Below are 21081 nucleotides of genomic sequence, written 5' to 3'. Positions count from 1 at the left end.
GTGTGTGTGTGTGTGTGTGTGTGTGGCTCGCTGCTTGTGAAAGGGCAGATGGGGGGTGTGTGATTAAATGTCAGCGAATGCAGCACCGATTAAAGTGGTTGTGATTAAATATTGACCGAGCCCTCTCTTCCTCCTTCCTTATGATGTGATGCTGAGCTGGCTGCTACTTCTCAATTAGATCTGCCGCAGCCTGCTAGTGCAGCACTGTCTCTCTCTCTCTCTCTCTCTCTCTCTCTCACTCACTGTCTCTCTCTCTCTCATGCACACACACGCGCGCACACACACACACACACACACACACACACACACACAGACAGACACCATTAGAATACAGAACACATACTCTTGACACACACACACACACACACACAGACACCATTAGAATACAGAACACATACTCTTGACACTTCTTTCACACACACACATACACACACACACACACACACACACACACCTTTTCACACACTCCTTGCGAATCTTAACACACACTGTTCCACCACCTCTCAGAAACCTCTGTCACCATGATCAAAGGTCGTCTCCCCCGCCATAGTGAAGTATTCCTCCTTCATTCTCTGTGTCTTCTTCCCTGGATGTATCTAGTATCCACATGTTGATTATTCACACTGAGAAACCCATTCATTTCACCATACACACACACACACGCACGCATGCACGTACACACACACACACACACACACACACACACACACACACATACATACGCACGCACATGCACTTACTGTACACACACACACACACGCACATGAACGTACTGTACACATACACACACATTGATTATTGACACCCCCCCCCCCCCCCTCCATTAGCATATAGGCAGTTGGCCCTCGGGGCACGGCTTTGTGTGTTTAAGCTGCGCTAACGATCGTCGCTGTCAACGCCTTCAATCAAAGCACGCTGGGTGTGACACACCCTGCTTGTACTGTCTGAGAGACATGCTCCCCACACCAAACCACAGAGGATGGCGTTGAGCATAACATAGCTTGGGGAGGTCGCTAGCTAGCATTGTGCTTTTGTGTATTTAGCACAAGGTGAACAGTGTCTCCAGTCTAAACAATAGGCTTTTTATCGTCTGGGTTAGGGTTAGGGTTAGGTGAGGGGCTGTGAGCTTTGCTCAGACGGATGACTATCAGGTGAGGTTCTTTGCTCTGACTGAGGACCCAGTCCAGAAGTCCTTGGGGGGGGGGGGGGGTAACTGGTGTGGACGTGTGTCAGTGTTGTTCTTTGTAAATCAAAGCAAAGTTCTTTGTCTCGTCCAATATTCTATTACAACGTGAGAACAGATTCATGCACAGTCAGATATGCCCAAGGGGTTACACCATGCTCCCTGCACACAACGAGACATGTTAATTGTTTGATATCATATCATTCATGACCTGGTAAGCAAGTGTATTGACACAGTGCTGTCTTGTGTTTCTTTGAACAGTGCAGACTATGAGCTGCAGCTGTGATTCTGTTGAACATGAAAAAGTTTGGCTACCATACTTGTACCGGTAAATCAGTACATCGGAGGATGTGTCTGTGGTTATTAAGTACGATGTTTACATAGTACAGTACAGATCAGTAGAAAGTTGTCTGAGTCAGGGGAGGCTGGTGGAGGCAAAAACTGCTGCACGGGCTCATTGTAATGCATGGAACGGAATAAGGAATGGTACTAATGTATGTGTGTGTTTGATACCATTCTTTATTCTATTCCAAGCATTACAATGAGCCCTTCCTCTGGTTTCTACCTCCATTTTCAGCCTCCCCTGGTCTGAATGTACAGTACAATAGCATGGTGTTGACAGTTTAAACTGTAGAGTCCGAGGGCGTAGAGTATTACCAGACGTAGCAGGTTGTGTTCCTGTAGCCATGCTGTACTGTGGCCAGCCAGCCTCATGAACACTGACCTTTGATACTGTTGCCCTGGGCAGAGAGAGGGAGGGAGGGAGTGAGGGGGGGGGGGAGGGAGGGAGTGAGGGGGGAGGGGAGGGAGGGAGAAGGGTGTGTCAAAAGAGCGAGGAGAGGGGGGGAGCTGGGGAGTGAGAGAGCGAGAGAGAAAGGGAAAGAAGAGCAGAGAAACAGAGAGAGAGAGAGAGAGGGGGACGGGGACAGGGGTAAGTAAGTAGGGAAGGGGCCAGTGTGTGAGACTGCCCTAGGATTGGTCAGACAGGCTGTGTGTGTTAGTGTCAGTGGGCGGAGGATTAAGTCCGTCACGTGATCCCTTTAGCTCTTTTCCACACAAACACACCCACACTCGCGGAGGACAAACACACACACATACACATACACACACTCACAGCTGTTGAAATCTCTCTCTCTCGTCCCGTCGTGGTAGAGCAGTCAAGGCAGCCCGCGAACGTGTGTGTGTGTATGTTTGTATGTGTGTGTGTGTGCGCGTGTGTGTGTGTGTGTCTCTCAGTGGTATCTGGAATCTCGGAGCAGCGAAACTGTTATCTGCTGGCAGTTTGGTGCCAGCCAAATAGGATGTACTTGCGGGAGAAGTGAACGGACTGGTTTTTGCTCTCTTTCCCTCTCTTTCTTACACACACTCTCTCTCTCTTTTTCCCGGACCCTTTCACTGGAGTGAGAGAGACATGTGTTTTGACTTGAGTTCTTATTGGCTGTTTTATCAGATACACTGACTGGCTGAGGAATCACAACAAGGTTGGTTTCATAGCTCATGTCTTGGTTTGTGTATGTCTTGGTTTGTGTAGGTCTTGGTTTGTGTATGTCTTGGTTTGTGTATGTCTTGGTTTGTGTATGTCTTGGTTTGTGTATGTCTTGGTTTGTGTATGTCTTGGTTTGTGTATGTCTTGGTTTGTGTGTACCATGTTGTTTCTTGTTATTGCGGCTGTTCGCCGGTAATTCACTTTCTGAGCAGAGGGAATGTGAAAGGGAGTGTCTGTGTGTGTGTGTGAGCCTCAATTTTGAGACATGATGATTCCCAGCGTCAGTTAGTCATTCCATTTTCAGGGGAATTTCTCAGTTTCAATGGTCCTGTCTGTTATTGATTCTGGTTGAACTTGACAGCATGCTCAGAGCTGAGCCAATGGAGCCTCTATGAGATTAGCCTAGCTCATTAGCCTGTAATGCATACAGAACAGTAGGTATGTGTGCTGATTGCTAAAAATGTACAGTACTCACACGCGGGCCACACAGCTCTGGAGAGTATGGTACAGCTTGCCCTCTGTCTGAGAACCTGTTGAGATTTATACGCTGTTTGGTTTGCATATTATATTGTTCAAACGTTATGGTGTCACTCATAGCTCATTGAATGTGTTTTGCATCCTGAGTCTCGTGTTTATTTAGGCTGTGAGTGTGTGTGTGAGTGTGTGTGAGTGTGTGAGTGTGTGAGTGTGTGTGTGTGTGTGTGTGTGTGTGTGTGTGTGTGTGTGTGTGTGTGAGTGTGTGAGTGTGTGAGTGTGTGTGTGTGTGTGTGAGTGTGTGTGTGTGTGTGTGTGAGTGTGTGTGTGTGTGTGTGTGTGTGTGTGAGTGTGTGTGTGTGTGTGTGTGTGTGTGTGGGCTGCACAGTAGATGTTCAACTATAATTAGCCCTAGGGATTCTTTCCTGGTATTGTTGCCATTAGGTTTGAAACACGACCCACAACCCAGCTAGTCTATTTATAGGGGTGGCAGCTAAAAGACAGGCAGCGGTGCGTTGAAGAATTCCCAGGAATGATAAAGATACGAGGGGTGTGTGTTTTTGTGTGTTTGTGTGTGTGGGTGTGTGTGTGTGTGAGAGTGTGAGAGAGAGAGAGAGAGAGAGAGAGAGAGAGAAGAAGCAGAGCTGTCTGCACTGCTGGCTGAGGTCCAGCGCCAAATGTCAAACAGAGTGCAGTGTGGCGTTACAGTAGGTGAGGTCCGGGGGTGGTCGAGGTTCTGAAGGTACTGGACCGGTTCTAAGACGTCATAAGCGCACACACATTCTGTGCATATAAACAGAAATATATATTGGCTCGTACTTTTCAATCAGCGACAGTAATGTAGCCTGTTGAATGTTGAGAGTTGAGTATGTTCCACCGTCAATAGAGACCCGTTCTGCCTGGGGCATTGGCTGTCTTGAGTGGATGTAGGTGTGGTCACGGTCGCTGTCACCGGTGCAGTTAACGTCGGTAGGTGAGAGGTTGTGGTCACCTTGCCTCAGGCTACCAGTCCGACCGTATGTCTCACGGTCTTAAGTGAACATGCGGTTAGTAAACATGCGGTCAGCCACTTTGTATGTCAGCCCAATTCCGTTCAGTTCGATCCAAACAACTTTATTGTCCCAGAAACTGTTACAACAAAACGTTTGTCTTTGGCTTGCGGCTCGTTGCGGCTCAGGTGGTTTTCATTTTGTCTTCCTCTGATGAACTTTGAACCCTGACGCCTCAATTCTGGGCCTGACCCAGGAGTAGGACGGACAGACGGACGGACGGACGGGGGACAATGGTCCATTGACGGGACACTCTCGGAATTCCGGGAACTGGCGCCTTGTGACGGACGCTCGATAGTGGCGTCCCCCGTGTATCATTCTTCCTGTGGCTGTTCCATGTACTAGAGCTTCGGGGTGTGTGTGTGTGTGTGTGTGTGTGTGTGTGTGGAGGGGGGGGGGGGGGGGTTGAGTTGTCCACTGAGTATTGCACCCATCTACTGTAACAATTCTCTCTCGCTCTATTTCTCTCTTTTAATCTCACTTTCTTCTTCTGCTTTCTCTCGTTCTTTATGTGTTTATCTCAACCTCTCACGCTCACTCTCTCCATCACTCTTTTTCTGGTTCCTTACCATTTCCAGTAAGCGCTAGCTGTTTGCTGTGGCCTGTCTGTTTATAACGTATACGAGGCTGCTGCCTGCACCGTCCGGCACGTACCGTTCCATAAGAAGTTGGCGGGGGGGGAGTGAATTGAATATCAGGTTGCCCAGTCCCAGCTGCCTCTGGTTTAAGGGGATTCTTTGGGTTTTATTCGTTTCCATGTAAATCACAGCGTTTGTGAGCGGATCAGGTTCAGGGGGGGAGAGAGAGAGAGAGAGAGGGAGGGAGGGAGGGAGGGAGGGGTATCGTGTGTATCAGAGCCGGACAGAGAGAGTGGCTTCACTATAAATCAGGTGGTTTGGGAGTCAGCCATCTTCAGAGGAAATGTAAGTCGTCCTTTGTGATGATTCAGATGATGGAAAGAGGGACGTGTCAGCGTAACCTTTGTGCGAGTGCCAAAGCTGAAGTGTTATAGTGGCTTGAAGTCAAGTAGGGTTTTCTTGATTCAGTCCATCTCTCTCATAGGGTTAGCATTCATTTAAAGGTGAACTCGAACCGTGGGAGCCTCTGCTACAGTATGCAAAATCGGACCTGCTTGGGTGTGGTGTTGTCATAGCAACGTTCTAAACCTGTCAAGTGTCATCACCCCACCCCCCCCCAAGCCCCTCCCCACTCAGGGTCGCAGGCGTCAGTCAGCCCATTGGTCAGCTTGCCGTGGCGGAATGTCCAGCGCACCCTCATCTCCGATATCACGGCCCGTTTTGGTCAAGCTCTCAAACGACCCGGCATGCTTTGAAGTCTCTAACTAGTATGAATACACATTAAATACACACGGTTGAAGTCCCCCCTAACCACTGATCACCACTGATGACCACGGGCAGATCTTGTCTCACTCTCCTCATGGTTATAGTTAGAATTGGAGGTAGGTTAATCTGATCCTAGATCTGTGGTTTAGGGCAACGTCTACATCCAGCTTTGGTATGTTTGTCCAAAGGGCGTCCCATCCCTGCTGTGCTTTTGAGTTGTTGGGAGCTTTCAACTATTCTCGTTCTCCCAGTTGGAAGTGTTTAAAATATAATACCTTTGGTCTCTTTCATGACATTATAAACATTCAGCTAGCTTTGCTGAAGCAGGTGGCTAAAGCAACTATACTAGACTGTACACGCCAGCTCACTCCTACCTCTCTATGCAGTCTCTCTCTATTCAAAAACACAGCCTAGCCCAGCCCAGCCCAGCCCAGCCTAGCCCAGCCTAGCCCAGCCTAGCCCAGCCCAGCCCAGCCCAGCCTAGCCCAGCCTAGCCCAGCCTAGCCCAGCCCAGCCCAGCCCAGCCCAGCCCGGAGTGGTGTGTCTCTCTCAATCTGAAACATCTTTTTTAAGTGGCATTTGACCTGAATGAGCAGCTTAGCAACGCGCGGCAAAGAAAAGAACCTTCCTCCCCCTGCCCCCCCCCTTCCTCCCTCCCTCCTCCTCCTCCTCCTCCTCCTCCTCTTTCCCGCATCGAATCAACAGTGGGTGGGGAGTGGATATTAGACCTGGCCAGAGAGAGAGGGAGGGAGAGAGGGAGGGGATAGAGAGGAAGAACAGGTAGAGTGTTCCTGCTGCTAGGGTAGGGTAACTCTCTTTAGTATTCCTTGGTCACGTGACCAGTGTGATTTGAAAAGAAGCCCAGCTGTAGTGTTTTGTTTCCCTGTCCTTTCCTCTCTGGGCTCCGTTGAACACCACAAACCCAGGGCGCCATCTGGTAAAGCCCTGCTCTGGGCCCCGCCCATCTCTAATAACGCCAAGGCTTAACCTTCCACTCCACCGTGGACCGCCAAGGCTACAGCCCTGTCGCAAAGCATTCTGGGAGATGGAGTCCCTAACCCTAACCCTTAGTTTATTATTGCACACTTTTTGCATTATTATCCAACAAAACAGTTTGTTACCATGGCAACTGAATTCTGGTGCAAGGCAGAGGGAAATGTATCCAGTAACCCAATCATGACCCTAATGGTCAAACTAAACAGAAGTTTCTCTCATAAGTTTTGTTTGTCTTTCCCTTTTGGATCACGTCCCATGTAGATAACGGGCTGTGTGTGTGTGTGTGTGTGTGTGTGTGTGTGATGGACCTAAGTGGATGGAACAAAAACAACTATCTGGACACAGAGGGTCCTGTTAGTGGCGTCCATGCTGTGTGCCTGTCCAATCAGAGACAGGCTCCCGCCAGTCTGCTAATAGGATGGGCATCCTCTTCCTGGTTGGCAGACGCCGCGGCTGTTTCCTGTCTGTCCCCCTCTGGGACATGTCACTGTCACCAGTTAACCCCGATGACGTCTACATTGTACGTCAGTGGAGGCTGGTGGAGATAGAAATCGGAGGACGAGGTCATTGTAATGCACGGAATGAGGAACGTGTATTTGATACCATTTCTCATTCCATTCCATGCATTACAATGATCCCGTCCTCCAATTTCTACCTCCACCGGCCTCCCCAGGTATTGTTATACATATTGTTATGAGAGTAATAGACATGTCATTGGTTAGGCTACACCCTGCAGTGCTTGTTTACCTGCTGCTGTGTTGTAAGTACACAGTGCTTGCGTGTGGTGGAATCTCTGTGTCCCATAAGCCCAACTCGCCTCTAACATCAACTATTCTCTGAGAAAACATGTTTTGGAATAGGTTTTTGAGTGTGTATTACAGTTGTGCCAAAAGTACTGCTGGAACATACATACGACTTTCATTCTAAATCCCCTCCTCTCCTCTCCTCTCCTCTCCTCTCCTCTCCTCTCCTCTCCTCTCTCTCCCTCCCTCCCTCCCTCCCTCCCTCCACCATGGCAGGTGAAGAGCAGAGCGCGAGCAGCAGCAGAAGCAGCAGCAGAGCGGTGCAGCAGGCATGAGCGCCGAGGGCCATCAGGAGGTGGTCACCACCCCTCCCCCGCCCAGCGGGGGTCCCCCCAACAAGGAGCGCTACTTCGACCGCATCGATGAGAACGACCCGGAGTACCAGCGCTCCAGGAACATGTCGCCTGACCTGCGGCAGGACTTCAACATGATGGACCAGAAGAAACGCGTCACGCAGATCCTACAGAGTCCGGTGAGTGGGGGTTCACTCTAGCTTGTTTTGATGGGACGATCTATGTTATAAACAGTTAGTTCCATATATATTTCAAATCTGACACAATTTTTTTTATTTTAGCTGTTTACCAAAACATATTAAAGTTACAGTTATATAATATGGGCTTAAAGTGCAGACTCTCAGCTTTAATTTGAGGGTATTCACATCCAAATTGGAGGAAGGGTTTAGGAATTACAGCTCTTTAATATGTAGCCCCCTCTTTTTCAAGGACCAATTGACTCAAAAGCAGTTTCATGGACAGGTGTGGGCTATTCCTTTGTTATTTCTTTATCAATTAAGCAGGTAAAAGGTCTGAGTTGATTCCAAGTGTGGCATTTGCATTTGGAAGCTGTTGCTGTGAACACACAACATGCGGTCAAAGGAGTTCACAATGCAAGTGAAACAGGCCATCCTTACATCCTGCAAAAACAAAACAGTTTGGTACATTCTGAGAGAAAAAGAATGCACTGTTGAGCTTGGCAACACAAAAAGGCCTGAATGTCCACAGAAGACAACAGTGGTGAATGATCGCAGGATCCTTCACATGGTAAAGAAAAACCCCTTCACAACATCTAGCCAAGTGAAGAACACTCTCCAGGAGGTAGGCATATCATTCTCCAAGTCTACCATAAAGAGAAGACTTCACAAGAGCAAATGCAGAGGGTTCACCACAAGGTGCAAACCATTCATAAGCCTCAAGAATACAAAGGCCAGATTAGACTTAGCCAAAAAATTATGGAAATTGTGTCACTGTCCAAATATTTACGGACCTAACTGCATATATCTATACTGTGCATTTATTGTAAGAGAGAGAGGATTCCTGTGAGAGAGAGAGATACATGTCTCAGAATTCAACCTCTAGGCTCATGGCTTGTGAATGGATTTAGTCAGCGAAAAGACATTTTTAACAACCTTTGACAATAAAATGCGCCCTCCTTTTGCTGGCGGTTGCCTTTTGAAGTTGGCCAGGTCTGAAGGGGTTAACCACAGTGCTCCTTGTCACAGAGGTTATGCCATCGACCACAGAGACACTCCAGTCAGTCTGCAGACAACCACAGGCCTGGGGCCCAGTGGAACTGCCACAGTCAGCCACACCCAGTTTCATATAGTCCTGTACTACCTAGTATTGACTCAGTGTTGGTTTGCATCATGCGAGGTGTGTGTGTGTGTGTGTGTGTGTGTGTGTGTGTGTGTGTGTGTGATTGAAGCCTGTTCTTTTGAAAGTGCTTAATGTGATCCACATTCTGCACATGCCCACTGTGGTTTATTGGTAGGCTTTTTCCCCAGCTGTGTGTGTATGTGCGTGTGTGTGTGTGCGCGTGTGTGTGAGCAAGCCTACAGTAAAATCCCATTAACTCTTAACAGGTGCATCGCAGAGGGCATACTGTTGACATCCCTCACATGAGAGCCATTGACTTCCATTACTACTCAACTCTCTCACACTCCTTCAATGACAACAACAACAACGTGTCTCCATCCCTCCCCGTCTCTCTCTCTCTTTCTCTCTCTGAATACTAGGTTGGTTTGTTTTGTTTATAGTGCTCAGGGGGGGGGGGAGGGGGGGGCAGCTGCAGCTCTAAATGACATGGTTTGTCAGACATCTGGCCCAGCAGGACTATATTTAAAGGCAGACCGATATAGGCTAGCAGGGACTAGCCTGCGCACAGCTGACTCTCATGACTCCTCTGTTGTTCTACGGGAGATGGAGAAGAGAAGAGACAACGTTTGTTTATCTCTGAATGGAAAGAATGTAGAATTTCTAGAAAATGTTTCAAACCAAATGGAAAAAGTGTTCGGGTTTTTTTGGGGGGGAACAACAAAGAGGTCTTTCAGGGACGAGCAACTCAGGTCCTCGAGGGGCCACCATGCTGTCGCACATTTGCACACTCACACAAACATGCGTCTACGTAGACTCACTCACTCCGCTCCTGTCCCCCGGCTTCTGTGAACTAGACTTGTGTGTGTTTCTAACGTGACCCCCCCCCCCCCCCCCCCCAACCATTCAGATATGAGTGAAAAAGATATATGAGGTTATACTGTTAGATGAAATTGAATTTGACTGTTACTTCCACATGCTACTTCTATTTTCAGTTTCCCCTGGGTCTTGTCGGTAGAAATACAGCTCACTCGGCCCAAGTGATTTAGTGATGCGAAGAGGGAAGATTGCACGCAGTGGGGTTGGACGTAGTCACTTTCACTACTGCGGTTTTATGGGAGGGAAACGCACTTTCACTTTTTTCTCTCTCTCTTTCCTCTTTTTTTTTCTTCTTTTTCTTCTATTCCCCTCAGAGTTGAAAACAGACTGGATGATTTATGGGAGAGTCCTCAGCTGAAGTTGTGTCGGGGGTCATAATTACATGTTTTACCTGGAGTGTGAGTGTGTGTGTGAGTGACAGACTGACTGACTGACTAAGTGTCTAGGCCTGTTTGTCTATTGGAGTGTTTATTTTGCGACGGTTGAATGAGTGTGTTTCTTTATGAGGTAATGGCATTACAGCTGTCAGCAGGTGATGCAAGCCCCTCTTGATCCACTGCAAGTGTGTTATTGGCCTGTAACTCCACAATGGTCATAAAGCCTTTGTTTTCCTTTCCCACGGTTCGCAGCACCTACACTACAATAGTATCACCTGTGTCTGACAAAAAAAACGACCCTCCACAACAAACAAAGCGTTGGATATCGCCCTAAAACATCACACCATACGGGCCATAATGATATTCGTCGATTGGATTTGATAGCACTTTTCTAGACACCCAAAACCAATGTGTGCAGAGAGAGAGAGAGAGAGAGAGAGAGAGAACAAGGAACATAAAAAAGCTCCAATTTCGGAGAGTTATTAAATTGTGGATGTCTTTTGGATTTATTCTCCCCATTCCGGCGCCTCCTTTGTCAGCGGTGTCAGCGTGACCTGGCGCGCGGTGCTCCGGTCACCGCTGTCCCACACTAAAGCCTTCTGTCTGCTGAGGGGATTGTCCTGACTGACGGCTTCCCGTCTTGTATGGCTTCTCTAATGCAGCACACAGCTTTAGGACCCTCCATCTCTTTCCTTCTGAGGAAATGAATAGCTACACCAGGGGAGGCTGGTGGAGGTAGAAAAGGGAGGACGGGCTCATTTGTAATACATGGAATGGAAGTAGGGAATGGTATCAAACACGTGCGTGATAGCATTCCCTATTCCATTCCATGCATTACATTGAGCCCATCCTCCAATTTCTACCTCCACCAGCCCCCCCTTGCCCGCCCCTTGCCCCCCCCCCCCACTCGCTCTGAATGGTCACGAAAGCCTCTCCTTCTCCCTCTCTCCCTCGCTGACTGGATCACGCCGTCCCTCTGACTAACAGGAGAGATATGGCTTGCAGGAACATGAACTCGACAGGATGTTTTTATTTCCATATTTTTAATCAGTCGGGGTTAAAAGTTCTACTCCTGGCTTGTGCTGTGTGTTTCACCTCAAGGTTATAGGGATATCATTTTGGCTCCGGTTCGCCCAGTGAGTTAAAACACCGCCAAAACGTGGTAAACACGCAGCACGGCAGCTCACATGAGCAACCCTCTTCGTGAGCAATGTTTGTATTTGTGTCACTCGGCTGAGAGGGTTAGGGCTGAAATATTATAAACCAGGATTTAATCTGTTTAGATGATGGGAATAAAAATAATCTGGCGTTATAATCTGTTTTGCACAGACACACACAAGCTGCGGTGTGTGTGTGTGTGTGTGTGTGTGTGTGTGTGTGTGTGTGTGTGTGTGTGTGTGTGTCTTTTTCAGTATTGCAGCCAGCAACAGGCCATAGAGAAAGCCTCTGGTGCAGATTCACAATGAAGGCAGTATTAATCAAGCTCCGCACACAGGATCCCCCTAGGCTATGAATGGATCTATGCAGCCGGCATTGAGTGTATGCCAGTCATCCAATGCGGCTGTAGAAGCACAACAAACACCCACAGCCATAAGTCCAGGCACACACACACACACACACATCCGCACCACTGCAGTTTCCAGGCCGGGGCCGAGCTCGTCACTATGGCAATGGCACCGTGAGCGACAGCGGAATGTTTTGGCTCTGGCTCAGAAACCGCAGTTTTCTGATTCTGTGTGTTCCGAGGGCATGCTCTAGATCAACCACCCCCGTGGGCACAAAATCGATGGCCCCAGCTCCATCCGCAAGCCATAATGGCCTGTCCCATGGGGCCCACCGGTGGGGGCGGGGAATTATAGAGACGGAGAGGGAAGTGACTGTCAGAGATGTTTTGTGTATAGGGTGAGATAACTCGTTCCACCCACGGTGTCGACTCAAAAGGGACTCTTGCATAAGCAGAGAGATGGTATAATGGGATTAATATTGGATGCGTCTCTGTTTTGGAAAGTCATTGTGCTGAAATGGTGTCACGGCCAATTCCTCCCCCCCCCACTGCTCTGAATCTCCCCTCTTTCCACTCTAGCTGGTTGTCAAAGAAGTTGCACAAAGAGAAGTTGTTCGAGTTGACCTGAGGTCAGAAAGTAATGGTTGCTATTGCACAAGCTAACAGCAAGTGCAACACCATTGCAACACGGTGAATCATAAATCGAGTTTCCTGTCTTCCCAACTGAAAGGTTCACAACAGGGGAGGGTTAAGACTCATATTTGAAGTCAGTTTATTGTCTACCATTATGAACTGTTTATCTCTTGAATAATTGTTGACTTCATGTGTTTTCATGTAATGTCCCATGTATTCCCGAGTGACTATTGTATTTGGAGTTCACATTACGTCATCAGGCAGTTGCGTTATGTTAAATATAGTTATTAGGGGGTGATAAATCAGAGCCCTTGTTTTGTGCTCTGTGTGTGTGTGTGTGTGTGTGTGTGTGTGTGTGTAGTGTAGTGTAAATGACTCACCTCTGCCTCCTTTATACTTTATATCTCTACCTGTCCTAGTTCCAATGGTGTCTGGGTGCAGGAGAGAGAGAGAGAGAGAGAGAGAGAGAGAGAGAGAGCAGTAAAGAGAGAGAGAGAGAGAGAGAGAGAGGGAGAGAGAGCAGTAAAGAGAGAGAGAGAGAGAGCAGTAAAGAGAGAGAGAGAGAGAGAGAGGGAGAGAGAGCAGTAAAGAGAGAGAGAGAGAGAGAGCAGTAAAGAGAGAGAGAGCAGTAAAGAGAGAGAGAGAGAGAGAGAGAGGGAGAGAGAGCAGTAAAGAGAGAGAGAGAGAGAGAGCAGTAAAGAGAGAGAGAGCAGTAAAGAGAGAGAGAGAGAGAGAGAGGGAGAGAGAGCAGTAAAGAGAGAGAGAGAGAGAGAGCAGTAAAGAGAGAGAGAGAGAGAGAGGGAGAGAGAGAGAAGGAGAGAGAGCAGTAAAGAGAGAGAGAGCAGTAAAGAGAGTGAGTGAGAGAGAAGTTGGTAAAGAGAATTTGAATTAAAGATCCCCTTTATTCGCTCAATACATAACTCTATATTCCACAACACTTAACCACTCATCCCTGTAAGGAGAGAGAGGGGGAGAGAGAAAGTTAACAGACTTGTCCTCACCAAGAGCTTAAACTGTCAGGCCAGGTCTACAGACCTACTTGGCTGTGAATGACAGGGTGGCCCTGTAGCCAAGACACTGTGTGTGTGTGTGTGTGTGTGTGTGTGTGTGTGTGTGTGTGTGTGTGTCTGTGTGTCTGTGTGCGTGCATCAAGTGCGTATATGTGTCTGTGTCTGTGTGTGTGTGTGTGTGTGTGTGTGCGCGCGTGCGTTGGCGTATACGTGTGTGTCAGTACTTTGTACGTCAGAAGGGTGTGTAAGTAGTGTGTGTTCAGTGTACTGTAAGTAGTTGAGGTGAACACCCGGGCAGGGGACTTGAGGACGGGGGGATTAGGATAGACCCCTCTCCCCAGCCAGCCAATCCCCAGCCAGTCTGTCTGGCCAAGTGAGAGAGTGACACCCAAGGAGCACTCGTCTAATCTCTGATTAATTTCTCTCCCTCTCTCCTTCTCTCTCTCTCCCCCTCCTTCCCTCTCTCTCCCCCTCCTTCCCTCTCTCTCTCCCTCCCTCCTCCTCTCTCTCTTCTTTCCAGGCCTTTAAGGATGAGTTGGAGGGGCTGATCCAGGAGCAGATGAAGAAAGGGAACAACCCTACTGGACTGCTCGCCCTCCGACAGATCGCTGACTTCTTCATGTCCAGCTCTGTGGCTGGCTTCAGCACCTCCCCCCTCAGTAAGTAGCAGAGGTGGTACGGCCCATCACTCGGGCAACCCAACTGCTGGTGGAGCGTACCAACCGCCCTCGCCCCCAGGCCACTGGCTTTGAAAGATATTCTCAATATTGACCCACCAACATTTTTTGGAAAAGTGGAGATTTCCACGTCGTCTGAAGACACGCACACTCATACATATACACACACACACACACACACACACACAGTACTGTACACACACACACACACACACACATACTGTACACACACACACACACACACACACATACTGTACACACACATACTGTACACACACCTACAAACCTTTCCCAGCCGACTCCGGAAGAGCCGTGCATATTTCCCTCCATTCATCTGTCCAGAGTCCTGGTCCAGGATTCCACATGTGAAGGCTGCTTCCAATCACGGCCTTTAGAATGCAGAACTAACGCTGAATTACCACGACGTCCGAAATCCACCCGGCTCTATTCAACCCTCCTGTATCATCCCCACATAACGCTACAACACACGCACCAACCTCCGGCGCTCCATAATCCCAGACTTTGTAGTAAAGTGAGGAATGAAAAAAAGATGGATATGATGTGAAATGACATGATTGAATTTCCTGTATATTTTATAGCTTATAAGTTTAGCCTCTCTTTGATGTCAACGAAAGTGGATAACTCCAGTCTATTTGTGTCTAGTCTCCCGTTTCCATCGCCGCAGCGTCTCCCGAACCTACAGTAGATTTATGAGTCTGGCGTAACAGACTAATGATGTGTGTTCAGTATAGAGGGATCTATGGTAAACGGGTTGGGGACAAGGATGAATGAACGCTTCCTTTCAGACGGTTACCAGCCATTAAGCAGCGGATACAGTGCATATTATTGTTTGTCTCTCCTAAATAAGATTTTTATTGAGTAATAGATTTTGTCCTGTTAGGTCGATTTTGATGTGCTTATCGCTTTGAGAATAGGGAGGGGAGAGTCCGTTTCGATCCCTATGCCACTCGCAACACTGATTTAGACTGATTCATGTTGTAATTATTATTTCATACATGTTGATGATATTCCAGTGAACTAAAACGGCAGACATATTTATTTTCTTCATCGATAAGAGACGAATATCGTCTAAGCTGCCTTTTTTGACCCTCTCTTTTTCTGCTCACCTCTCCCAGGCCTTGGAATGGTCACTCCCATCAACGACCTGTATGGAGTGGAATCTACCACTCTGGTGAAGGGGGAGAAGCAGACACGCTGTAAACTGGCCAGCCTCTACAGATTGGTGGACTTGTTCAGCTGGGCACACTTCGCCAGCTCCTACATCACAGTAAGCAAGAGATGCTTTTAAGATAACTTTATTTATATATTGTCATCAACTTTCTCCCATGTTTTATTTATGGTTTTGTTTTTCTTGTGCCTTGATAAACAGGGCTCTCCTGAAAAAGAGACTTGCATAATTCAAGGTTAAATAATACCCCAAAAATACAAATATTCTGATATACCACAGAATAATGCTTCTGAGACACACTCAGCAGTGTGTCAGGATTGTTTTTCAACTTTAACTTTCTTTCATTCAGATCGGTTTAAGGCCCATGTAGGGTCTGTTACTGTATCAACTACATATGTTTTCAGGGCACACAAAACGGTGTGCCTGTTTTTCAGGTAAAAGTATGTTTTTGTTGTTTGCAGGTCAGAGTGAGCAAAGAGCAAGACCATATCCTCATCATCCCCAGAGGGCTGTCCTTCGCAGAAGCGTCTGCATCAAATCTGGTAAGTTTAAGTGTGTGTGTGTGTGTGTGTGTGTGTGTGTGTGTGTGTGTGTGTGTGTGTGTGTGTGTGTGTGTGTGTGTGTGTGTGTGTGTGTGCGTGCTAGGTGCCAGTGTGTATGCGCCAGCGTTACTCCACACTGAGTGAAAGGTTCTTGGCAGACCTTCATAGGACCCAGCCGTTCAGCTCTGGTTAATCAGACATTTATTTCCTTGAATTATTTTAGTATTAGATTAGCCCCGCAATCCAGTATTCTGGCACAAATGCTTGTGTTGTGTTCCAAAGGCATTGGCGATCAGGAGTGTGTGTTTGTGTGCCTGGTGCCATTCACCGTATATTTGTCTGAAATAGATTTATAGTATTATGGTTGATAGTGAATACAATGTTATCCCGAGTTGGTTAACTCCCTGTAGGTGAGATTGGAGCGCGCGCGTGCAAGCACACACACACACACACACACACACACAGAGACACAGACAGACGGTGTAGTTCTTAAACAAGTTTGTCACTTGGTGTACAGTAGGGTGTTGTTGCCAAGGAAGAATGCCTGATGAAGTGATAATGAAAGGATGCTATGTGTATGACTCACATGTCAACACACACACACACACACACACACACACACACACACACACACACACACACACACACACACACACTTCCAGTACGTTGACGCACACACACCAAATAGAAGGAATAAATTAAATTAAATAAACAGTCTGATCATTTTCACTGACATGTTAACAGGACGTCCAAGAAATCCTCACTGGCACCCTTGTTTATGAAATGACCCATACGCAAAAGTGAATCGTCAATTTAATAAATACGTAACTTGAACCAAGATTAAAAAAAAAGAAAACATTCACGTTAAATAATTTCATTCACAATCTAAATCATCATTATTATCGTTCTCCACTTGTATTCACCCCACCGACATAAGTTCTTCTGTGTTCCAGTGAGGCCAGATTGTCCGGCCAGATCTGGTCTAGTTTTGCAAACATCATATTTTTTTAATCTGATTGATCTAAACCAGCCCCTCAATGTGGACCCACTGGTCTCTAGCTGAATGGGAGGGGGTGAGTTTGGCCGGCGTGGCTGTGGGGGCTGTTTGCCCCTCTGTCTGCAGCAGAGTAAGACGTGTGTTGTCGTCTGAGGGGAGTGTGCACCAAGCACCTGTTTATATTTGCTGAAGAGAGCGATGGCTGCTCCATGTTTTTCTGGTCTGTCTCTGTTTGTTTTGTTCTTTCTCCTCGGGCTACCCGTCTCTCTTCTTTCCTTTTCCCTCTCTCTCTCTCTCTCCCCCCGCTCTCTCTCTCTTTGCCTCTCTCCCTCTCCCCTCCCCCTGGGCCCCTGAGGTTCACAGCAGGTGACAAAGCTAGCCTACCTGTGCTATGCTTAGTTGTTGACAGGTGTAGCTAACAAACATGACACTGGTGTCTGACAGATAACAGGGCTCATTGCTTGACAGGACTAGCAGGTCGGGAGAGAGAGAAAGAAGAAGAACTTGGACAAAGGTTATTGAAGAGCGATAGTTTTCATTCACATATTTAGGCTGGTGGAGACTGAATTGAGACAAATGTTGCCACATTTTTATTTAAGTTTATTAACTATTTATTTTGAAGGCGATCCCAGTGCAGCATGAATTCATCCTGTTCAGTTGGTGATATAATGTGGTACCACAGATCTTTAGAACCTTCAACTGTGTTTTATATGCTGATTCCCAGCTGGGTTCCCTGCTAGTGGGGTGCTGAAAACAAAGCCTTTGCTGTGGTTCTGTGGTTTGCCAGCAGGAAAGCTTTGTATCTGAGGCTGCCTAGACCACCACACTGGCAGCTGTTGACAGAAAAAGTGAAATACCTCCTCCAACAAGGCCTCTTTCTCTCTCTCTCTCTCTTTCTTTCTCGTCCCTCTCTGTCTCTCTTTCTTTTCTTTCCTTCCCTCTCTTCTTTCTATCCTTCTCTTTATGGGGTGTTATATGGGTTTGAACCCACGAAGGGAGAGTGTTTTGCGGGGAGCGCACGCTGTTAACCTCTAGAAAGACATGGCGTCATCCAGAGCGCAGTGTGTGTGAGAGGTCACAGAGGCCGTGGGGGGGGGGGGGGGGGGGGGGGCTGTCTGGACTTCAAGGTGAGAGAGAGGACACCTCACAGGAAGTTGGCCGTCGTTCAGAGTGAACAGCTGTTTCACCCTCCCTCCGCCATAGAGAGAATTTTAGTTCAAGTTCAAACCTTATTTGCCCAATTCACACACAGAGAAATACCTCTCTGAGGGAGCTCTTGTACAATTCAGTTCAGTTCAATAAACTTGATTAATCGCCAATGGGTCATTATGGCTAGACTGAAAATGGAAAACACACATACAAGTCTCATCTACATGTTAGAGCATACGAGAAATACAACACAGGAGGTTCTTACAATCCTCTCCCATTATGATAGGCTGAGAGAATAAGAAAAGAAAGTTAGATTTTATATTCATTCTATATAAATGTTATTTATTTATATATATATATATATATATATATATATATATATATATATATATTATATATGTACCTGTTTTATTACAGTTAGATCTCTCCTGATGCTTGGATCATGGTTTGTTTGGTTGCTCCTCTGAAACAATTAAAGTACCTGGCTGGCTTCCAGGGGGAGGGGGGGGTGGGGGCAGGAGGATTCCCTGACCTTGTGACCTGACCAAGAAAAACGTTAACCCCTATTTTCTTCGCTTTTTACGAGGACCTGTTTTTTGTTTTTTTTTCCTGCAATGATCACATGGTCAGGGGACACTCAAGGCCACTATGTTCTGAAGCATTCCTATTCAAACACAGTCCTTCTGACGTACAGTATGATGAACTATTTACCCCCCCACCCCACCCCTCTCTTAAAGTAATAGTAGTAAATAAGTGACATCTATATGACTCTGTTCCTCCTAGCCTTCCTGTGCCTCAGCATTATACTCAGGATACAATAATACACACTCAAATTAGATTTGGGACCGCTAGATTATGCATAACTCCAAATTAGATTATGGGCAGAACTCGGCCTCACAAGGAGATACGATTAGGGTCACGATGATGGACACAGTGTTGGACTGCAGCTGTTGTTGGCTGCTCTCCATTGGAAATAGAAAGCACTAAGGTTTAGAGTGCCACACCCCTCTGGTTAGTGTAGTACTGTAGTAGAATGGAGTTGACCATAGACATTGATCTGAGGTCAGTTTTAGGGTTTATGCGGTCATGGTAAGGTTTGGATCAGGTTAGGGTTAGGGTAAGCTGGTCCTAGATCTGTACCTACCGGCAACTTCTACCCAGAGCCTCACTGCGTGCGTGCGTGCGTGCGTGCGTGCGTGCGTGCGTGCGTGCGTGCGTGCGACTTCTACCCAGAGCCTCATTGACCAATGAGATTCACCTCCTACTCCATGTAGATCAACGTTGAACTTTCTGATTGGTTCAACACTAACTGAACCCCCAGGCTTTCACCAACAAGCCTGTACTGTAGCTAACTGGGGGGGGGGGGGGGGGTCTGCTGTGCTCATTAGCCTGTCTGTGCTAACGGACATTAATGTTGCTTCTAGTCAGTGAATATCTATTTCGGACATGAGACTGTTACTGTCTTTTGATGTCATCATATAAAAGGCCTGCGTCACATGTCATGCTTCGCCTCAACACATCAAACACATTTAATGCCTTTAAAGTCTCTATTGTCAGAAACTGCTGAGCCCACACATCCTGCCTGCCCGTTCTGGCGTTTGATTGGTAGGCCTCTTAGCAGGGCCGGGACATTGAAGGGCACTGAGGGTGGTCTGGCGTCTAGCACAGGCTCAACATGTGATGTAACCATGTTCGATCGTCTGGCCGTCCCACAGCTGTCACTTCACTGTGTGTGTGTGTGTGGGTGGGTGTGGCGGGGGGGGGGGGGGGGGGAAGGAAGGAGAGTTAGACACGATTGACTGCTGCCATTCACTTTAGTCCGCTGGGTAAAGGATCGATCAGGCTAGTCTGCTCACTCTCACTCTCCCATATAGTTGACGAGAGCATGGACTAGCTAGCCATTTTCTATTCGTATTTTTTATATATATCCCATTGTATATTATCCCATTTTAAATATTTTTCTTGTTTCAAATTTACAGTCAACCAGTTGTCAACGAGCACATAGACAAACACACATTCCATTAATGACGTGGCAAGTCACTGGCAAGTCACTTAAAAATTGTTACAACATAAAAGCAACAAAAATGTGTACTTTAGGGTTTAAATCAAGGAGGACAGTTGAGGTCTGCTGGTTAGTTTGGTATTGAGAAGAACTGGCTGTTCTCTCTGCTGGTGACGGGCTGTGTTCAGGCCACGTCACATATCCTCTCTTCTATCATCATCAATCTCTCTCTCTCTCTCCTCCTTCTCTCTCTTCCTCTCATAACCAGATCTAATAATCCAGAGGTAATGAAGTTCTCATTGAGGACACATCATGGCCAATTACTCAGTTAGACGGTGATGATTCCTGGTAGTACTGCCGTACATTTCCCTAATGATGATGATGATGATGTATTCGTCATTGATTATGTTATTATGGTTTTATGACTGGTTGGTTTCTTAACTCATAGATTTATGTACATAGTGGATAATGTCCCTCATAATATTGTCAGTGTGATTCATATGTTTTCTTTACTCTGTCAGCCAGTGATTCACTGGTATAATGTAAAGGTGTGTGTTATTATATATATTCATGTCATTCAGCTGACCCTTTTATCCAAAGCGATTTACATTGCAGTGAGTGCATATGTTTTTCAGTATATATGGTCCCAGCGGGAATCGAACCCACAACCGAAGCGTTGTTAGTGCTATGCTCTACCAACTGAGCCACAGAGGACCACCATGTGTCTGTGTCTCTGTGTGTGCGTGTGTGCGTGCGTGCGTGCGTGCGTGCGTGCGTAAGTGCGTGCGGGGCTATTGTTAGAGTGGTCCCGTCTAATGCTCTCCTCTCCCCCCCCCCAGGTGAAGGTGAACATCATCGGGGACGTGATTGACCAGGGCTCCACCAACCTGCGCATCGACTCCTGCGGCTTCAGCCCCCACGCCGCCATCTACTCCATGCGCCCCGACGTCCGCTGCATCATCCACGTGCACACCCCTGCCACCGCCGCCGTGAGTGTCCACGGGAGAGGTTTTTTTGTTAAGCGGTTGGAGGACGAAATCATCGCCACGAAAACAACGCCATGACAAAAATGCAAAAATGATATTTAGCTTAATTACATTTATCTAAAATGTATTTATACAAGAAGCGTATGTATGATTTAGAACTTGATTTAGATTTCGAAATTGAAAACAAAAATGACAAAACGAAAGAAGTGAGGA

General features: G+C 47.2%; 1 protein-coding gene across 4 annotated transcripts in view; it reads left to right on the top strand.

Annotated features, from left to right (window-relative positions):
- The window catches only part of add3a (adducin 3 (gamma) a), an 85800-nt gene that overhangs the window by 50547 nt on the left and 14172 nt on the right, over positions 1 to 21081 (top strand). For 2 of the 4 annotated variants that reach the window (XM_083693986.1, XM_083693983.1), the window contains exons 1-6: positions 2285 to 2664; positions 7551 to 7806; positions 13847 to 13985; positions 15140 to 15291; positions 15654 to 15734; positions 20722 to 20871. In XM_083693986.1, coding sequence (XP_083550112.1) covers positions 7606 to 7806; positions 13847 to 13985; positions 15140 to 15291; positions 15654 to 15734; positions 20722 to 20871 — 723 coding nt within the window. In that variant the 5' untranslated portion in view covers positions 2285 to 2664; positions 7551 to 7605. Of the gene's footprint in view, positions 1 to 2284; positions 2665 to 7550; positions 7807 to 13846; positions 13986 to 15139; positions 15292 to 15653; positions 15735 to 20721; positions 20872 to 21081 lie in introns of those variants that run through there. The other 2 variants (XM_083693984.1, XM_083693985.1) reach the window with 1 other exon arrangement.

The sequence above is a fragment of the Argentina silus genome, assembly GCF_951799395.1.
Source record: "Argentina silus genome assembly, chromosome: 22".
Classification (NCBI taxonomy): domain Eukaryota; kingdom Metazoa; phylum Chordata; class Actinopteri; order Argentiniformes; family Argentinidae; genus Argentina; species Argentina silus.
The sequence above is the reverse complement of the archived record's forward strand: the minus strand, read 5'-3'. Positions and strand labels throughout refer to the sequence as shown.